The sequence below is a fragment of the Mytilus galloprovincialis genome, chromosome 3 (assembly GCF_965363235.1).
Source record: "Mytilus galloprovincialis chromosome 3, xbMytGall1.hap1.1, whole genome shotgun sequence".
NCBI lineage: Eukaryota > Metazoa > Mollusca > Bivalvia > Mytilida > Mytilidae > Mytilus > Mytilus galloprovincialis.
Genome location: NC_134840.1, coordinates 15,890,012 through 15,910,764, shown reverse-complemented (window position 1 = coordinate 15,910,764; position 20,753 = coordinate 15,890,012). Strand labels below are relative to the sequence as shown.

General features: G+C 31.3%; 1 protein-coding gene across 1 annotated transcript in view; it reads right to left on the bottom strand.

Moving 5' to 3' along the window:
• The window catches only part of LOC143066219 (uncharacterized), a 53,094-nt gene extending 44,773 nt beyond the window's left edge, over positions 1-8,321 (bottom strand). Inside the window, exons 1-2 of the mRNA XM_076239217.1 lie at positions 8,287-8,321; positions 7,649-7,844 (exon numbers count right to left, since the gene is read on the bottom strand). Coding sequence (XP_076095332.1) covers positions 7,649-7,844; positions 8,287-8,307 — 217 coding nt within the window. The 5' untranslated portion in view covers positions 8,308-8,321. The remainder of the gene's footprint in view (positions 1-7,648; positions 7,845-8,286) is intronic.
• Between the last annotated feature and the right edge of the window lie 12,432 nt (positions 8,322-20,753).

The window sequence follows — 20,753 nt, the reverse complement described above, 5'->3', positions numbered from 1 at the left end:
CATACTGCATAGTTGGCTAAAAGGACCCAATATAAAAAATATCAATCAATTCAATCGAGAAAACTAAAGACATCATTTGAAGAAAAACATTTTACAAAAATAAAATATAACAAACATGTACCAACGTCAACCACTGCACTACTAGCTCTAGCCTTGGGAAGGCAACACACAACATTTTCATTTATTTAATAACAGATGTGGGGTAATGATATGAAATAGTACAATGCCATAGAAACAACACACAAAACAGTATGACTTTTGTGAAATATAAGACAAAAGCTATAAAACTGAAAAATCATATATTTTTTTTGTTTCCATAGAAACCACATATTTACTTAGCATGGCAATTTTGAGGTTGGACTCATTTAGTACATTCAAAGTGCCAAGGAAAATAAAGAGTCAGATTTTTTTGTTGGTTTTTTTTTTTTTTTTTTTTTTTATTTATGTACCCAAATGCATTCATTATTAGAATGTGCTGTATTTTCGAAACCAGTTACGATATCAGCATAACATTTTGTATTCATGGTAAGCACATTAGTAGCATTGAAAAAATGCAAATATTGAAAATATGTATAAAAGAGGGACGAAAGATACCAAAGGGACAGTCAAACTCATAAATCTAAAACAAACTGACAACGCCATGGCTAAAAATGAAAAAGACAAACAGAAAAACAATAGTACACATGACACAACATAGAAAACTAAAGAATAAACAACACGAACCCCACCAAAAACTAGGGGTGATCTCAGGTGCTCCGGAAGGGGAAGCAGATCCTGCTCCACATGTTGCACCCGTCGTGTTGCTTATGTGATTACAAATCCGGTAAATAGTCTAATTCGGTAGGTCACATTCATGAAAGGGAAGGGGATTATAAATCTCATCTGGACACATTTTCTCAGTCACGGTCACATTATATGCTGTACCTGTTGCTCAATCCTTTGCAGATCTTATAAAGAAAACAGACTTAGGGGTGATATCGGCTATTGCTTCCAATTTCATTTCTAATCATGACACCTCCAACGACATATCGAAATGATTATTGTAGGTTCCTTTATTTTTATTTCTATTCTTCCGCACTTTTGGTCTGGTTTTGCTTATTTTTTTTGGAATGAGATGATTCGATAAATCTGTATAGAATTTGAGAATAACAAGAATCTTTATAGAATTGAGAATGGAAATTGGGAATGTGTCAAAGAGACAACAATCTGACCATACAGCAAAACAGTCGAAGGTCACCGAAGGGTCTTCATTTCAGCGTGTACTTTTTCAGTAAAAATGGACGTCATACTAAACTCAAAAACATAAAAATTGAATTAAATTAAAAATCATACAAGTAACAAAAGGCAGAGGCTCCTTACATGGGACAGGCGAAACATTGCGAATGGGTTAAACATGTTAATTAAGATCTCATCACTCCCTCTGTATTTTTGGTAAATGTAGAAAAACAAACACACATCAATACGCTCAGTATGAAAGAAGTTCTAGTCCGATGTAATAATGGGTAACAAATAAAAGCAAATTGACATCAAGACAAAGAATAACAAAGGATTACTTGCAGTTATTGACATAACAGCTCAAAACCGATATAAAGATTATGTCTTTATCTTATGAAATTCAAGCACAAGTCCTCCCGTTAGGGGTTTATAATCATACCATCATGCAATATACATGAAAAACATAGCCTGTATCATGCCAAAACTGGACTTAGAATAATAGTGTTTATTTCCGATGCTAAGACCCTATGAGTAAAGCAATATTAATACCTAAATATGCCATATTTGATTACCTGACAACAGTATCGTAACTATATCTCTTCTGAATAAGTCTGTTTAAACGATTGATTAGCTTCTGAGTTGAATACCGACCTTTTTGTGCCTTGTAAGTGATTTCACCATAAAAGATTGGATGTGAAATACTTGAACGTACAAGATATTTACATGCTTAATTATATTTACGAATTATGTCCTTGTGTCGATAAAACAAATAAGTAAATGTATTGACTTGTTTGTAATGTCGAAACCCCTGGTGTCATCATTTACAGTAATACATATAATTCTTTCGTTAAAACTACATTGTTACACACACATGATACACGAGTGAATCGAACAAGTTGAGATATATAAAGATCATTGGATTGTGACAAGGAAACATCACCATCTAAAATGAAGTAATTAACAATAGGCAATGAAAAATCATCTCTTTTATCATAAGTTTTGGTTTTTAGGATCCCGTTAAAGATATAGATATCAAGACCTAAGAAAGGGCAGTCTTCATATTGTTAGTGCTAGATGTATTTGAAGTCAGTTGAGCCGGATCAATCACTTAAGTATGTATACTGATGTCGTCATTCTTGAGAGCTAATATATCTTTCAAATATCTAAAAGTGTCATTTTGTATCAGATGATGATAGGCCACAGACAGTTCCTCGACGATATATGCAAACACCATAGCGAACAAAAATGTTATCGAGAAAAACTTCAAAGGCAGTTATCGTATCACAGCAGATCAAATTGATATAGTCCTTTGTTTGATGCACACAAAAAAATACTCAAAAGAGTTTGAATATGTATATTAGCATTCTGACTTTAAAAATATCCATTGTATTAAGTGTGAGAATTTATCTTAAAACGATCATGAGGAAAAGTCGTATATAGGGTATAGTAGGGTGTCCGGTATCGAAAAAGACGCCTAGTTAACGAGTTTAAGTTAACGGATAACACACGACTATATTTATATACAAACTATTGGAAAATCATTATATTTTCCAATAATGAATGTCGTCGTAAGCCACCGTGGTCACGTTTTCAAAATTTTGTGCTTTCTAAGGGTACCCAAACATACCTACTCATACAGGCCATCGTCAATACGTAAAATAAAATAATTGCTTTTTGTGTTATTTGTTCAAATGATCATCTAGCTTAAAAATTAAATTTATCATATACCAAAAGCTGACTAGATTTATATAATTTAAGTGCAAGTATTTCATGATTTTAGTAAGACTATTTTTTAGCTGAAATTAATTTGTCACATTTTGAACGAAAGAAAATTTATTGCGTGTAACTTTCACAAGATTTATACTCATAAGACATGGTTCATATGTGTGTCAAATATATTTCGTGTAATGATAATAGTTGAGAAGAAAATAACAATCTAAAACACAAATTTAGTGCCTTGATTCAAACACGCCTTTTCTCGTGTCGTTAATCGTTTTGTAGCTTACACTATCAGGTCATTAACTAGAACAATTGTCACTTACTTCATTTCTCTTTTTACTTGTTGTATGGTCGATATGTATGTTTTGAATAGTCGAGTTATTTTTTGAATTGATTTTTTGTTATAATTGTAATATACAAATCAAATCCTTCGGTCACGTTTAAGACCCGGAATACGGCACACAGTCCTGTTAAACTATGCCCATCAAGCCCTCAAAAAAGTAGGAATGAAATACGTGTGTTATATGTCAGGTTTCTTAATAACTGAATTGCTTATTGATATGCGAGAAATAAGCACAAACAAAAGCTTTATCGAGGGTCTTGGAACACGGAAAGATCATGTATATTTTAGTATATTTCAAGCGTCATTTATCTAACTAGCACTTCCAATGACCCAATCCTGCTCAGAAGGAGTATTCAGGTTTTGAGAATCATTTTGTACGCCCGATGAAGTAGATACCCGCATGATTTTACATGCTATTCATGTAGATAAAGAGTTCGGTGTAAAAGGCATATAGGGTAGGATAATAATAAAGTCACAAGATACAGATGTTCTGATCTTATGCGTTCATTACTTCCCGTCCATGCAGCATACGCATGAGCTGTGTTTTCAAACAGGCACTATAACTTGCACAAAAGATTTTCGAAGCTATATGCCTGTCCACGAAATATATAAAAGTCTCGGGTTTGCCATCTGTAACATTCTACCAGTGGCACATCTTTTTACATGATGCGATACAACGTCATCCCTGTTTAGGATCGGTAAGCGCTGTTTTTTTAGTCTTAAAGGAAAACCCCGATGATTTTTCCGATTTGTCAAAAAAAGAGGGACGAAAGATACCAAAGGGACAGTCAAACTCATAAATCTAAAACAAACTGACAACGCCATGGCTAAAAATAAAAAAGACAAACAGAAAAACAATAGTACACATGACACAACATAGAAAACTAAAGAATAAACAACACGAACCCCACCAAAAACTAGGGGTGATCTCAGGTGCTCCGGAAGGGAAAGCAGATCCTGCTCCACATGTGGCACCCGTCGTGTTGCTTAAGTGATTACAAATCCGGTAAATAGTCTAATTCGGTAGGTCATATTCATGAAAGGGAAGGGGATTGTAGTTACGACGTAAGGAACATATCCGATATCATTTGTGAAACGGTTATTCCATAACGGTCAACCAACTCGTGATGGCGTCCGTAAAATTTACGAAGGGATGATTTCAACTTCACCATTTGGAACTCTTGGTTTAATAGCTTCCTTGTGAGCAGCAAACCTCTATCAAGAAAATCATGATAGGAAATGCAAGCACGGGAATATCGTATCAATTGGGAGATATATACCCCGTATGCAGGTGCTGCTGGAATGTTGCTACTTAGAAATGGAAAGTTCACAATTGGAAAGCTGAAATCATCTCTTTTGTCGTAAAGTTTTGTTCTTATTGTGACATCGATGAATCTATGGACGCAGCTCGAGATCTTGTTGTTACGCTGAATGATCTCAAGTCAAAAATCAAAATAGATAATTGTGACCTAAACAAATTGAGTGTAATATTGGCTAAAATAGTCTGTTCTATGGTCGGGTTGTGGTCTCTTTGGTACATTCCCCATTTCCATTGTCAATTTTACAATTTATAATTTCTCCCTTGTCAAACTTCATCCTTGTAAATTTACTTTTAAACAATATGTAATAAGAGCTGCACTCCAGATTTTGAAATCGTTGGAAATATAATAATAATCTATCTAATGGGGAAAGATATGTAAAAAAAAAACTGGTTTCTGACCTTGCCGTGGTTGGTGAGCTTAAACTACAGGATCCATTCAACGTAGTAGGTAATATCAGCTTCAATCATAATTTTCTATTTGCATTTGTTCTTTTTTTCGTGTTTTTGCAATGGTGATGTCAGCTTGTCTTTATTTTATAATGTCCCTTTGGTTTCTCAAGCCTTTTTTGTTTACAATTGTTTGTTAAGTACATCTGTGCTATACATAACCCTCTCCCTTATTTTATTTTTGGAATACTTGTAAGCCAATTGATGCTCATTTAGTCATCTGTATATGTAGGATGGGGTGTTTTACCTACTTCTAATAGACGTTTTGTTTTTATAACTTTAACCCCCCTTTGTCTCTGTTTGCATTAATTTTTACTTCTGTAAAGCAAAGCTATACACAGAGCTTCATAATCAAACAAGTTTGACGTTAATTTTACACAAATTTCAAAACAAATCATTTATATATACTCTTTCACAACCAATAACAGAAGTTTGGTATTTACCTAGAAATTGACGAAGACCTGACTATCAAAAGTCGTGAAACACATTTTGTTTTTGACAAATTATTAAAGTTAAGATCTAAAAAAACATCTTTTGATGTTACCTGCAATGAATTAAATACAAAAATTTCAAATTTAGAATTTGAAATAGGTCAAATTCACTGTTATTTAACAGCTCTTTGAAAATTTCAAATTTGCACCCTATATGCAAAAAAGTCAATCTACAGTCATTTTTGGGGATAAAAATATAAAATAAGTTTTAAATGTAGATACAAAAGATATATTTCTATAAATTATTTGTTTTCATTTTGCTCCAAACGCATATATGTAGAAGAAACCAGCTATCTAAAAGTGACTGTGCATTTTTCTGAAATTTTTGCTTTGACCTTTGACCCTGATTTAAATAAAACGTGACCACGGCAGACAACGACGACAACGATATTTCGATGAGGTTTGTTCTCCCCTTTCCAGTGATATAACATGAAGCCGAGTGTTATTCCGTCAAGGCAAATCGATAAAATTTGTTGATTGGGCACCCTACCAGTAGACTTTGACAGATTCGAAATCACCATTTTAAGCATGCAATTGATCAAATACTCCAAGCACGTTTTTGACCAAAAGTAATTAACTCCACTATTTTCAAAGGCCTTCTTTAAACGATTTATTCCCAAGCTTTTGATTGTACCAAAGGTAGTAATTCTTTGTCGAGTTCTTTAAGCTTATGTTTGATATGAGAAATAGGGTTGTCAATTTTGTAAGGAGTAAAATATTCTTTAAAATGTTGTTAACGCATATCAACTATGTTCATTACTTAATCAAACAAAAAATCTAAGGATTTCTTGTCAGGTTTTATCACGTTTTATTAATTTTGAGCGGAGGGAGTCTTGCATGATTGCACGACACTCATTCAAGTTTATAATTGAAGGGGACGATAATTAGGTCCTCACTGTTGAACGATTTCAAATCTCGGTCACGAACGATGATAAGGTCTCCTTTTAAGACATGGAACACGGGCCAGACATGTATTTGGAATTACTGCAAATTTCATGACGTAAGGGTATTGTCACTGATATTTGAATCTTTACACACAAAACCGTGTTGTTTTATAAAGGGACGTAACACCACTACTAATCGTGTATTGAAATAAGCCCCGCCTCCCTACTACCCTAATATGGAATATACATGGTTTCAACGCGGTTGCTTTTAACCAATCATATTCATAGAAATGTATAGGAGGTAAGATAAAAGATGATGTTTGCGTGATTTTCATAAATAGAAATTGGATTCTAAATATTTGTATTGCTGGTACGAAATTGTCTTTGATTGCGATTTATTCTACGCCCGTGAGAACGGTGTTTACAGACAGTTTTTGTAACTATATTTGTATAGTTCACCACATTTTGTATATCTTATACAACATAATTAAATGTCAAACTGAGATGAGCTTTTCATTTGTATAATGTTTTAATGTGTCCGCCGTCGAATCATGAACTTTGTAAACAATATTTTTTACAAAATATTCATATGTGATGCTTTTCAGCATTAAAATTAACTCCAAGGACGGGGTGAAACCCGCAATTTCTTGCAAACCTAGTTGTTTTTATCATTTTGTCACACTTTTTTTCCAACTAAATTCCCGGAGGATATTGTATTAAACTTAACAAGAATTCACTATTACGATTACAAACGTGTACAGATGTGAAATGATTTTGACAATTGACATACTGGCTTCTGTTAAAATTACAAATATACAATCAAATAATATAGATAAATAAAAGGCAACATAAGTATACTGCTGTTCTAAAGTCATAAATCGATTGAGAGAAAACAAATACGGGTTACAAACTACAACCAAGGAAAACACATCAACTAAAAGAGGAACACAACAAGACAACAAAAACACTGAAGTGCAGCATAAAACAAACGCCAATGCAACACACACAAAAACGAACTATAACAACTCGATTATACTTCACAAAAACAAAAACGGGCATTTTGAACACAGCAACTGTTGCAACTGAAACAACAAAAATTGTGAACAACTGAAGACTGTTCTAAACGCCATGAAATTTGATAGACATGTGACTGCTGTAACAATATCAATTGAAAAATCACATTCGATATTGCTTTTATTTGCAATCGTAGTTATTGTTGTACTCATACCTGATCTATGGAATTCGGGTTTATCTTTACAAAGTTCTCTAAATTTGCGTTTATTTCTATCATACAGACACATGTATTTATCTTTTTCACCACAAAGATTCTTCCCTCTTAAGTTCCACATCGGTTTGGCTGGACAGCTATCCAAGAATAACTCAACAGATATGTGCACTTGAACGAGCACGAAAAGCACAAATGACTGCAAAATAGTATAAGGTAAATGTCATGACTTCATTTATCTTAAATAAATGCAAATTCATAAACATACCAAACATGTTAAAATGTGATTGGATGGTACTCCATCGTCAACATCATCGCTGTGTTATTCTCATATTTTCAGCAGTTACTGTCAATTTTTATCTTTGTGCGATTACAGGTGAAAAAGATCGATACTAAAAAAAAATCAAATTAATAAAAAGAGATCATTCTTATTCAAAATTCACGTCTTGTGCAATAAAACTTATAATGTCGAAAATGTCAACGGTGTCGTCAATATTCATTCAACCATTTTATATTTCTGAACTGCAGAGGAAGCCTATAATCTGTAAACTTTAAAAAAAAAAAAAAAAAAAAAAAAAAAAAAAAAAAAAGAAAAAGAAATAGATTGAAAAAATTGAACTAGAATGTTTTTATACACTTACATGTGGCAAAAATAATCCCATTTTTCCAAAGTGTAAGATCTACAATACAACAACAAAGCTATTCTATTATATTTCATTAATTATTTATATTTCATAACATCATATGCTAATTTAGAGGATTTCGTCGATTAGATTTTTTCTTGACGTTAACAGCATGGAGAGTTGGGGTTTTTTACTAATAAACACGTTCAAGATATGATTGCAAGACTGTGTATATGCAAAATGATTAGTTGTGACTTTTGAAGTCCACAGTTTGTTTTTTAGGGATCTAGTATGTAGTTGTTTTTTATTTTTTGTATCAAATCTGTAGAGATATTACTCAAACCCTCATCGACATTGCGGATGGGCATTTATTTTGTGAGATTGATTTCAATTTAATTGATATGTTTTATTCATATGATATATATAACTCCTTTATATAATTCAGAGGTCAGAAATGTAAACTAACTCTAACGAAAATTCAAATTGGAAAGTCCTTAATCAAATGTGAAAATCAAAAGCTCAAACACATCACACGGATGGTAAACAACTGTCATATTCCACTACAAACCAGTTAAAGTCTGAAATGGCCTATATCTGTACTCGCATGGACAGATTTTTACTCGACCATTCTGAATTGGTTATATTTTATAGAATAAATATGTAAATAATACAGTAGCAATGCTCAATGCAAAGGGGAAATAACTCACTGCTCAATATTTACCACATTCCAAACACGTACCCAGTTCACAGCTTCAAAAGGACGCTTGTGTACTCATACCTCACGTTTGTTTCAAACACTCAGATGACTTTGTTTGAAGAATGAGGTAATGATCTATAAATACCAAAGGTATTTTCCCATACAATTTCTATGGTAAGGCGGCATGTTAACAATGAAGCAATAAAAATGAAGGATATTATTTAATAACTATAGTCCCCCTTTATATTTCTGTTCATTTTGAAGCATATTTCATACTGAGTTGATATATTCTATTGCACATACATACATTTTCCGTTCTTAGCTTAAAAATAGAGATAATCTTTGATATGATGTTCCTCAATGACTAAGGTAAAAATGCAAACTACAGTTATCTGCTCATGTTTTCTTCACTTCCGGTTTTCCTATTCACAGAAAATACAGCAAACTTTTCACAACAGCAATTTAACAGTGTCCAAAAAGTTTGTAGATCGTAATGAATATTGAAGATGAATAGTTGTTCAGTCATCTCATGATTTCAAATAAGTGCTCTAGGTCCAATAGTCGAGTTGGTTGTAAGGTACATAAAAAAGGGGGGACAAAATTAGACCAATCATGGACATCGAATGCTAGTAATGCTAGACAAATTGTACAGTCTACTCACACTTTTTGCAAAGTTAACTGGTCATCAATAAATCATCATTAACTCATAGTCAAAGTATAAAATTTAAAGTTTTGACTGTAAATTACAATGTTTTAAATGAAAAAGACTGTCTGAGTGGACGGAAGAGAAATCTAAATTCTTATAAAAAATGACAACAATAGTTAATAATAATAAGAATAGGAATTTTATTCACCTCCTTAGGGGGGTCAGTAGTTAACCCTATAATGAATTTATTGCACACTGTTCCTTCCCTGCTGTGTTTTGTGGAAAAATAAACAATGAAAGAAAGCAACACCTGTTACCTAGTCTTTATCTTCCTCCTCTAGCAGGAGCTTCGCTTCTATAGCGTACGTCTTATTTGCACCCTAACCCTTACACACGGGGCACTCATAAAATCAGTATACTTAAGTATTATATATTAATAAAAGTAACATATATACAGCATGCGGACTAATCCATCACCATGTAAACGAAGTTAACTTTATATATTACACAGTCCAATCGTCCATAGCCGGTTCACTATTCATATCTCCATATCACATAGGCCAAACAATTGTACATCAGTAGCATCATTAATAGATGACTCTACCATAAGCAGTAAACTTGACGTCATGAACCCCCTATTTACTAACCCCTACACATCCATAAGGGGTCACCACATGACAGCTATAAACCAATCAAAATGTGATATTTACCCGTGGTGCAATAACATAATATATTCTATACATTTTACACAGTTTGTTTATCATTATCAGAATTTATGGTATCATTACATTCAATCCAATGTCAAAAGATCTTAAAAGAAAGCGAGTGGAGGTACTTATAATATATACTGTTAGAACATTGCAAAATATTTTTTTTTAAATAAGTCAATTTTGTCATGTTAAAATACATGTTTACAATTTATATCATACATTGTAGCTTTCATTTAATTGACACACTAACTTGCAGCGCCAGCAGTATTTTTCAAGGGATAAATGTGTTACATGCATTTTATAACTATTATATAATAGACCACCATACTGAACTAGTGCAGCAGTATATTGATTGTTATCATCTAAACAAAATCAAATCTACAATAATGTACGTTTAAGGATGTATAAAAAAGAAGATGTGGTATGATTGCCAATGAGACAACTATCCACAAAAGACCAAAATGACACAGACATTAACAACTATAGGTCACCGTACGGCCTTCAACAATGAGCAAAGCCCATACCGCATAGTCAGCTATAATACGCCCGATAAGACAATGTAAAACAATTCAAACGAGAAAACTAACAGCCTTATTTATGTAAAAAAATGAACGAAAAACAAATATGTGACACATTAACAAACGACAACCACTGAATTACAGGCTCCTGACTTGGGACAGGCACATACATAAATAATGTGGCGGGGTTAAACATGTTAGGGGAATACCCAGATTTGGAGTATTTTATTACTGATTCTACATGTATGCTAGCACTTTCAGTTAATTTAATACATTTAGCATATATTAAATTTATGTTTCTGCTTTTGTTATGTCAATGAGATTCATGTATTTATATATTTTTTTTCAGTGTCCAAGTTCATCTGATGAGGAGTTAGACTTAGTTTTCAACACTCCTGAGAAAAAATTCAAAACAATTATAGTTAAGAGAGAAAAACCTGAAGTTAAAATAGTATGTTTAGAGTCTGTTTTTAATTTTTATACAAACATTTAAAAGACTAGAGTAAAGTACACTACAATTATGTTAAACATGACATGTCTTCGTGTTATTTTGAGAAGTTTGAGTTTATATTCATTTAAAGAAAGAAAAACTGACAACGCCATGGTCCTCACTTGGAATGATGTTTCACAACTCCTGGCATAAAAAATACAAGACAACAAACAACAAATAATAGTACACAAAACACAAGACTGAACAACAAAAACCCCACCTAGAACTTGGTGCAATCTCGGGTACTCGGAAAGGGTAAACAGATCCTGCTCAACATGTGACACCGGTCTTGTTGATCAGCTTTCAAACATGGCTGGCCCATTTACTCAAAATAAAATATTATATAAATAATCATACCAACAAACCAATTATTAGTTTGCAAGTCAAATTTTTTATTTTTTTTCCAGATAAAAGATCCATTTGCCCTTAGATATATGCAAAAGAATGAGGAACTAAGGATAGAAAACATCAACTTAAGATCAGAAAACAAGGACTTAGTGGTAAGAAATAAAGATATAGTGAAAATAAACAAAAATTTGGAAGAAAATCTCAAAGAGTTTGAACAAAATAACAAAGATTTGGAACAAAAAAACAAAGATTTGGAACAAAAAAACAAAGATTTGGAACAAAAAAACAAAGACTTCAAAAAGCAGCAAATGTGGCACGATAAAATGAAAACAGATATGAAAGTGCTCAGTGAGCAAATAGCAACTTTCAAGAAAAAAATGAATAAACATTAAACGGTAATATTTTTAATTTAAATATATATATACGTATATATATATTTAGTTTTAAAAATATGGCATCATTAGGACCATTTGCTGACCTTTTGTATATAAATTCTAAAACATTAGAAGATGGAAATGAAGAACTTGTCCCAAATATACATCAATCACTGATTAATAATGGATTAGTGATTGAACTTTTTATATTTTCTAAAACTGTACATAGTGTAAATACAATTCAACCGGAATGTCGAGTGGCTAAAATATTATCAAAAATGTGCAAAATCGAATTGAACATGATTAATTTAGCTACTTTGCGATCAAAAATGTATAAAATTCTAGCATGCAAAAAAAAAAAGGAGGAAAGGGACTTAAAACATTCAATAATGAACAATTTTACATACCTGTTCAGAGTTTGTCAAATAATACTCAGAGTGCAAAATTCAAGAGAATTGTACAAGTATCACAAATGTCAGTTATTAAGGAACTAAAGGAAGAAAATGAATTTCTTGAAAATGAAAACAATAAAGCGGAAATAGTGAAAGAAAAATATTTGAATGTTAAAAAGGAGCGCTTGTTATTGAAACGAAAACTTGAGCGTGCTTTGAATAAATCGGAAAACAATAAGAAATTTAAGAATGAATGTTCAAAGCTATCTGTTGTTAAAGACAGTCTCCTTAAAGAATGTAACAGCTTAAGGGCCTCAGTTGAAAAACTTAAGTCTTTGAAAACACAGTATGTTGAAATGTGCAATGAAATGAAAAGTAATTTGAAAAATAAGGAATTAGAATGTTTAGAACTTAAAAATGAAAATAGTGACATGTTAGACGTATTAAACGATAGTATAGAGACAATTGAAGAAGCAAAGAATACATTAGATGATACTGTTAGTGAAAACAATGATTTAAAAGTGGACAATGACTATTTGACTGCACTTTTGCATGATGATGATGAGATGGTGATTGAAACCTGGAACGAAGAAAAACAAACTTTTAAGCCCGAACTAACTAAATGTATTATGAAATTGCTTGATCTTAACATCTCAGCTAGACATGTTTCAGATGTAGTTAAAGAAGTGTGCAAGATGTGTGGAAAAGTTCCAAAAAGGCTTCCTAGTAGACAAACAATTGATAGGATGAATGACCAAAGACTTTCTTTGGCCTTAAAACAGACAGAATCTTTATCAAAAAAAAATAACCTAACATTGTATTCAGATGAAACCTCCAAATATGGACGATGTTTTGAAGTATTTGCTGCAACTGACGAAAACCAAAATAGCTATTTACTAGGCTTGCGTGAAATGTCATCTAAGAGTGCAGAAACGGTTTTAGATACATTAAAAACTATTTTGCAAGACATAACTGACTTGTGCGAGGAAAAAGAAAATAATGATAAGGAAAGAAATGTAGGCTATAGACTTCTATCTAATATAAGAAATACAATGTCCGATCGGGCAGCTACCGAGAAAAAGTTTCATACATTGCTTGAAAGTTTTAGGATTGATATTTTACCAGATTTTGTACAGAACTGGGATGAGTTGAGTGCTGATGAAAGGGATGTATGCTCAAAAATGAACAATTTTTTCTGTTCTCTGCATCTGTTGGTTAATTTTGCGGATGTATGCTCAGTAGCGTTAGGAAAATTTGAAAAACTTTTCAATAAATCGTTAGGTGCAGAGACACTTGAGGCAGACAGTGATGACTCAGAGGTTAAAAATGCCGAATGTGGAACAATAAGGCTCATTCGAACATGCAGCAAATCATTTGCTAAAGGTGTCGATGAGAGAAATGGGGTACATGGGGGTTTTAAAACTTATATGAAATCAATCGGTGACAAGGTAAATTTTATAAGGTATAAACACAACAGGTTTAATGTGTTTTTCCAACTTGGGCACACCACCTATCACCATAGGAACAATATTAAAACATTTCTCGAATCTATTCATGGATGTACAAATAGACTTTTGTCATCTGTTTTAGCAGATATTAAGGAACCATTATATATTGCTGGTTCAAGAGCTTTGGGGTTAATATCCAAACTTGTATGTGGACCATTGTGGAGAAAAATTGAGTATAGTAGTCATGTTTTTAATTTAAATGAACTTTTGTCTGTATTGTTGGATTTTTTGGAGATAGGCAAAGAAGACAGTTCTATAATTTTATCAGGAAATTTGAAGCCATTTCCTGATCAAATCAATGATAATGATGAAATTTTAAATGAACTTCTTAAACCAGATGATTCTGATGAACTCACTGTTCAAATACTTCAATCTCTGTTTGGTGTAATGATTATTTTATTAAAGCGGCAAGCAGGTGACCATCTACCAGGTGGGAAGTTTTCAACACCTACTCAGCTAACCAGAGAACAGACAAGTAGTTGTCTCAAACACAACAAGTTACCGGAGTTTTTCTTCGGACAACTTGATTTCCTCATGAAGTACAGACCAAATGCTACAACACTTTGCAATGAAGCTTATCTTCTTTTTTCGCATAATAAAACAGATGAATGGCTTAATAACCTTCCTGTATCGGAAAGAAACCAGTTGATCGAGGACAGTAGAAAAGAAGGTAGAAAAATACGACATCAATTTAAACAAAGATTACAACAAATTGAATCAGAAAGATTAATAAAGTTAAGGAAGAAAGAAGAGGAGATTAGACTCAAAAAGATAAAACAGCTACAGAAAAAACAAAATATGACAAATGACATCATGTACTTTGGATAATGGCAAAGTCATGAACAAGTTAGTCAACACTTAATGGAAATTTCGAAAAATACTGAAAAAATAACAGCTGTAAAGGCACAACTAAATTTTAGAAAAAATGTTCTAAAACAGGTTCCCAGTGACAAATGCTTGTTTGCATTTTCCGCCGATAAAAAGAAGTTTACTGTTGCTCAATTGGAAGCAAATTTAAACACTTTAATTTCGGAATCAAAAACAAGTACATGTACAAACGAAAGAATGACTGTAAATAAACCACTTTTAGTAGGAAAATGGATTGAGCATAAATTTGCAAACAATATATGGTATAAAGGAAAAGTATTGTCTGTTGTTCCTGGGTTTGTTGAATGGTACAATGTTAAGTATGAAGGTGATTCAGCAGTGTATGTTTTTAAACTTCACGAAGATTATGCAGCTGGCGACCTCCAGATGTTGGCCATGTCACCTTCACAAGGTTTAATCAGTCTCATGTTGGCTTTGTTCAAATGTTAGATTGTTCTTTGGTTGTTCTTTTGTTCCAAGTCTGGAGCCTCTGGCCTTTGTAAGACTTGTATGTTATTGCTATTTTTAGTTCATCTATGTTTCAGAGTTTAAGGGACAACATCAAAAGTTCAATGTAGGATGATAAACTAATAAGTTTTTTATCCTACATTGATTTCTTGATGTCGTCCCTAATGCGACATCCATTTTCACTTTATTGCTGCTTTTGTTTTATTGCTGCTTTTGTTTTTGTTGCTTTTTGTTGATTCTGTTGAATGTACAGAATCTACTTACAGTAATATGATAGTAAGCAGACATGTAAAGATATACTGATAACAACAATGAACAAGGACATTCTTCTCAAGATTTTTTTGGAAAAATATTTTGATATATATATATAAAGGAAGTACAATACTTTTGGTTGTTAAAAAAATAGTAGCATGTAAATTTTAATTTTTAATATATTTTAACTTTGTACTCACAAATCATACCTTAAAACTATTGTGGTTGAAGCTTTGTCTCTGTCATTTTAATTTGTGAGAAAATGTTTATAGACAATATCAAAGAACATGTTAACATTGAATATGATTATTATTGGTATAAATTTTTAAATCCAATTAATTAAGTTTAATTAATATATATATATATATATATGTTTTTGCAGGTTTAGAAGAGCAGTGAGGGTTTTAGAAGAGAAGTTAGATTTTTAGAAGAGCAGTGAGGTTTATACAAGAGCAGTCAGTGAGATTTTATACAAGAGTAGTGAGTGAGGTTTAAAACGAAAAACAGTTTAATACAGAAAAAAAAGTATCCAGAGCCAAGTCTTTTTTGCAAAAATGACAGTAGATATGTTATAATTTTGAAGTTTTATAGCAGTGTATTCATCCCATAATAAAACTATGTTCATTTCTATTTAATTTTTGATGATTTGCCATGCTATTAATCGTTCATTTAGAAAAGAAAAAAAATACAAAAGGGAGATAATTTGCTTTACAAATTTTTGTATATTTTATATTTTTTGCAAAATTGTATTTTTATATGCTACACATCTTATTTAAAAGTATATTTGTATTTTAATTAAACCAGTTAAGTAAATTTGGAAATAAAAAATAAGCCAAAAACTATTTATTTTTAAAAATATTCATGGTTGACGCTTTTTGTGGGAAATATTTCAGGTTAGATAATTTGACTGAAATTTTGAAAATCTTAAAATATGGATAAAATTTTGTTTTATCACCAATTCTCTTGTGTTTATTGCTGTTTTATATCAGATAGACTCTGAACTAGTGGAATGTTAATTCAAATTGCTTATAAATAGCACCAAAAAAAACACTTGAGCATTGCTAAATACAGCACAAACAACGGTTTCCAAAAGACCAAAAAAGTGAAAAGTATATTTTAACAAAACGCATTTGACTTACAGGTCAAACAACTGATGTTCTTAAACCCTGCTGGCTCCCATTGACGATTGCCAAATAATTGATCACAAGATGTAGCATAGATCTTAATTATAAATTTGATACCAAACAGAAAACAATAAACTTGTTGAGAAGAGGGTATACCAGAGAAGTGGTGCAAAAATTTGTACACCATATCCGGATTTTGACGATTAATGTCTCTTCAGTGATGTTAGGGGTCGAAACTGTATTTAATAGACCATATAACTTACCGCAATCTAGGATAGACTCTTAAACTTTAAAGAGTCGTAATAGGATGAACGGATCAAATAAACCCGAGGTAAAATATAATACAAGCCCAAATGCAAAAAAATATAAACAAGAGTCTAAATCGAAAACAATGAATATATACCATGTATATCACCTCTAAAGTAAAAATTAAACAAAGTGATCAAAGGAATAAATTTCTGCTTGGATAAAAACAATATCATGAAAAAAATAAAAAATAAATTTTCGTTAAATGATTTTGTAATTACATAATATCATGTTCACATTGTTTATGTACGTCAAAAATTATGAATGTTTCAGATATATAATTATGGTTACTGGACAATTTTTAACACTAATTTAAGCCTAGTTTAAAGTTATGGTATATGTCGAGATTATTTAATAATGGAGTGAACATTTTTTTGTCAAAATATATTTAAAATAGTATATAAAGCAACTTAATTAACCTTTGTTTTGTCAAACCAATAATTCAATATAATTGTGATATTAAACTTTAATAGTAATCCTTGATAATCTTTTAAAAAAGGAAGTGTATTCCAAAGTTGCAGTAACTAAATTAAATTTAAAATTGTTTGTCAAAGTTAGAGACATTGCATTCAAGAAACACATTACTATAGTTTAATAACCTTAGTGTAGGTGTGTATTAGAGGTGTATTACTTATCTAGTTAAATCCAAAAAGCCTAAAAAAAAGTATTTACCGAATATTGTAATTTTGAAGAATATTATTTAAAATTTATCAATCTCTGACTGTGAGTGATATATCTTTTCAATGAGTGTGCCCGAAGCAGCATGTATAACTTTAAAGTTTACCCCTAATCAATCAGAAGAACAACAATTTGGCTCATATTTTTATTTTATTTTTATTCCTTTTCAGTTATATATATATTTTGTAAATTATAAGAATAGATATATTTCTGATACAATGTTATACAATTTCAGCGATTCAATTGACATTTGATACCTCATGAAAAAGACAGTTATATAACTATTGTATGTTTTCATAAAATCTATCTATTGTTTTTAGGGAATTATGGAAAATTTTGTTTAAAAATAAAAAAATATATATAAAAATGTAGCTTTGTAAAGGTTTTATTATCCACAGTATTGGTTTGATTTTCAGGAAGAGAAAGTCTTTTATTAAGATTTAAATTTTAAGTAAGCTCAGGTGTCTTCCTCTATCTTGGATTTTGAAACCCAGAATATACTCGGTCTAGATCTTCAATAAAATGTGCAAATTTCTAGAGTCAAATGTGATACATATATAAGACTTTTCATGATAATACAAAAAATGACCGGTTTTATCATATTAACGGATGCATTTTACAAAAAAAAAGAAAATTTATGTTTGATTCCTTTTTTTTTAAACTTTGCAACATAAGGATAGACAACTAAAGGGGATACAATTTAGATACAGTTACTTATACAATAGAATGTGTAAGGAATTAACCGAATTTATTTTAAAGCAAGAAAATGAGTTCCGTGACCCAATTTTTTTTTTTACTTATGTGAAAGCTTATTATTAGAGCTATCTTCTTATATCTTATTTCAAATTTCTATGGTGTAGTTTTCGTTTTATCACACAAAATTGGAGTTTCCATGCATTATCTATACAGAATTTGACAATTTTGCACAGTCTGTAGCGCAAAAATAAGCACATTGACCCATACTTATCAATATATTTTCGAAAAAAAGTATGACAGAAACTACATTTTCACAATTATTTACAAATTCTATTGATTTTAATCTAGACCCCAGCTACCTTAATACTAGATAATTTAACTATCTCGATTGGATAAATTTGAGAATCACGTAAGGCTGTAAACATCTGTTTCACATATATCTTTATTCAATTGGGGCTTTTGTCATAACAGATAAAAGAATGTTATTCCAACAGTCAAAATTAAATCAATGCATCGTTGATGTTGTGATCCAGCCATATTTATAGCTAGTCATATCTTTTCTGACCATACTTCTCTCAATATTTTTTTCTCTTTTCATTATTTAATTTAAAAATTTCTATGTTAATTTTCAAAGGGAGGGAAGCTCGTAATATTAATGCTAATATTGTCAGATATATTGATAGACATTTGAGACTCTGTCAGATTATTTTTCTTATATAAATATTTGCAATCAAATGGTTTTAACAAGAATGGAATAGGAAATCTTCTAACAAGTCAAATGTGCATTTGTATTCAGGTATCGCTGATCAAATTTATTCGTTCATAGTGTGTTAATTTACGTTTTTTGATTGAGTTAAGCCTTCCAATTGATATTTTATCGTGTGTTTTTCTATGTTGTGATGTTATGCTATTGTTTCAGATAAAGGGAGAAGGTTTGGTACCATTACAACGTTTAATCCCGCTGCAAATGTTTGCACCTGTCCCAAGTCAGGAATCTGATGTACAGTAGTTGTCGTTTGTTTGTGTAATTTAAACGAGTTTCTGGTTTCTCGTTTTTTGTAAAGATAAGACCGTTGGTTTTCCCGTTTGAATGGTTTTACACTTGTAATTTTGGGGCCCTCAATAGCTTTTTGTTCGGTGTGAGCCAAGGCTCCGTGTTGAAGGTCGCACATTGGCCTATAATGATTTACTTTTATAAATTGTTATTTGGATGGAGAGTTGTCTCATTGGCACTCACACCATATCTTCCTATATCTATATATATTTTGTATAGGCCATTTATAGTTACTGGCTTAATAATTTCAAGAAAGTGTCATTGGGAATGTTCTTTCTCATCAACAAAAATTGAAGAAAAAACCTATTTTTATCTTAATTTGTGATCATTCTTCACGAAGAAAAAAAAAACATTTCCTGTATTTAAATCCAAATGTACAAATACCTAATGCTTGGATATTTCCAATAACTGTCAATATTATATAGTAATATACAATGCAAATGAAGAACAAACAAATCAGAATATGTTCAGGTAGGAGTTATGCAATTTTGTTATTCTTTCAACCCAATTTCTGATAAAATTATTAGAAGTTGGTTATTGACTTATATCATGTGATAGTGATACTTATTTACAAGTGAAAAAATATTTGCTAGTATTTGTATACATGTTTTTTCGATGTTTTTTTCTTTTTTTAACCAACATCTGATTAATTATTCAGCTAGCGAACAAAATTAAAAGAAAATTCTAATGTAGTGTAGATACAAATAAACAATACATTTTTAGGTTTATTATTGAGGTTCACATGAGTGTTTTTATTTAGGTTTGTAATAAATTGTGTCTATCTGTTTATGTATCATGTCAAGATATATCAACTGTGGCGAAGTAAGACTTGGTTGTTTCCAAATAATACTTTCACCTTTGAGTGTAATTATATGAAAATCATGAAAGTTGATAATCATACTGACCCTTACTTGCCTATGGAAATAATTGAAGTATTACAATTTCAAAAAAATGAAGGAGTATAACTTAGATATAATGATTAATAACATGTTGACCTAAATTTCGTTTAACAATAATTTACGGAAGAATAAGATACTAATACCCTTCTTTCAAAATTCTTATCAGTTGATGCAATTGATGTACAAATATTTTTTTCTAATTAATTCATAAATAAATAGTAAATCATTACATAAATTTTGATTCACAAAGGAACTATATGCGAGTGTATATCTAAAAATAAAATGGTTGTTCGGTTGATGCTTAAAATTGTGTAGAAAGTTTCTGCAAGTCATAAAAATACTTAGTTAGTGTCAAGATATATCTTCAACATAGCATTCTGCACCATCTCAAAATACAGAGTGAACTCATAGATCTAGCATGGCTGAATACAACAGTAGAGGTTATTTGGTCATGTATG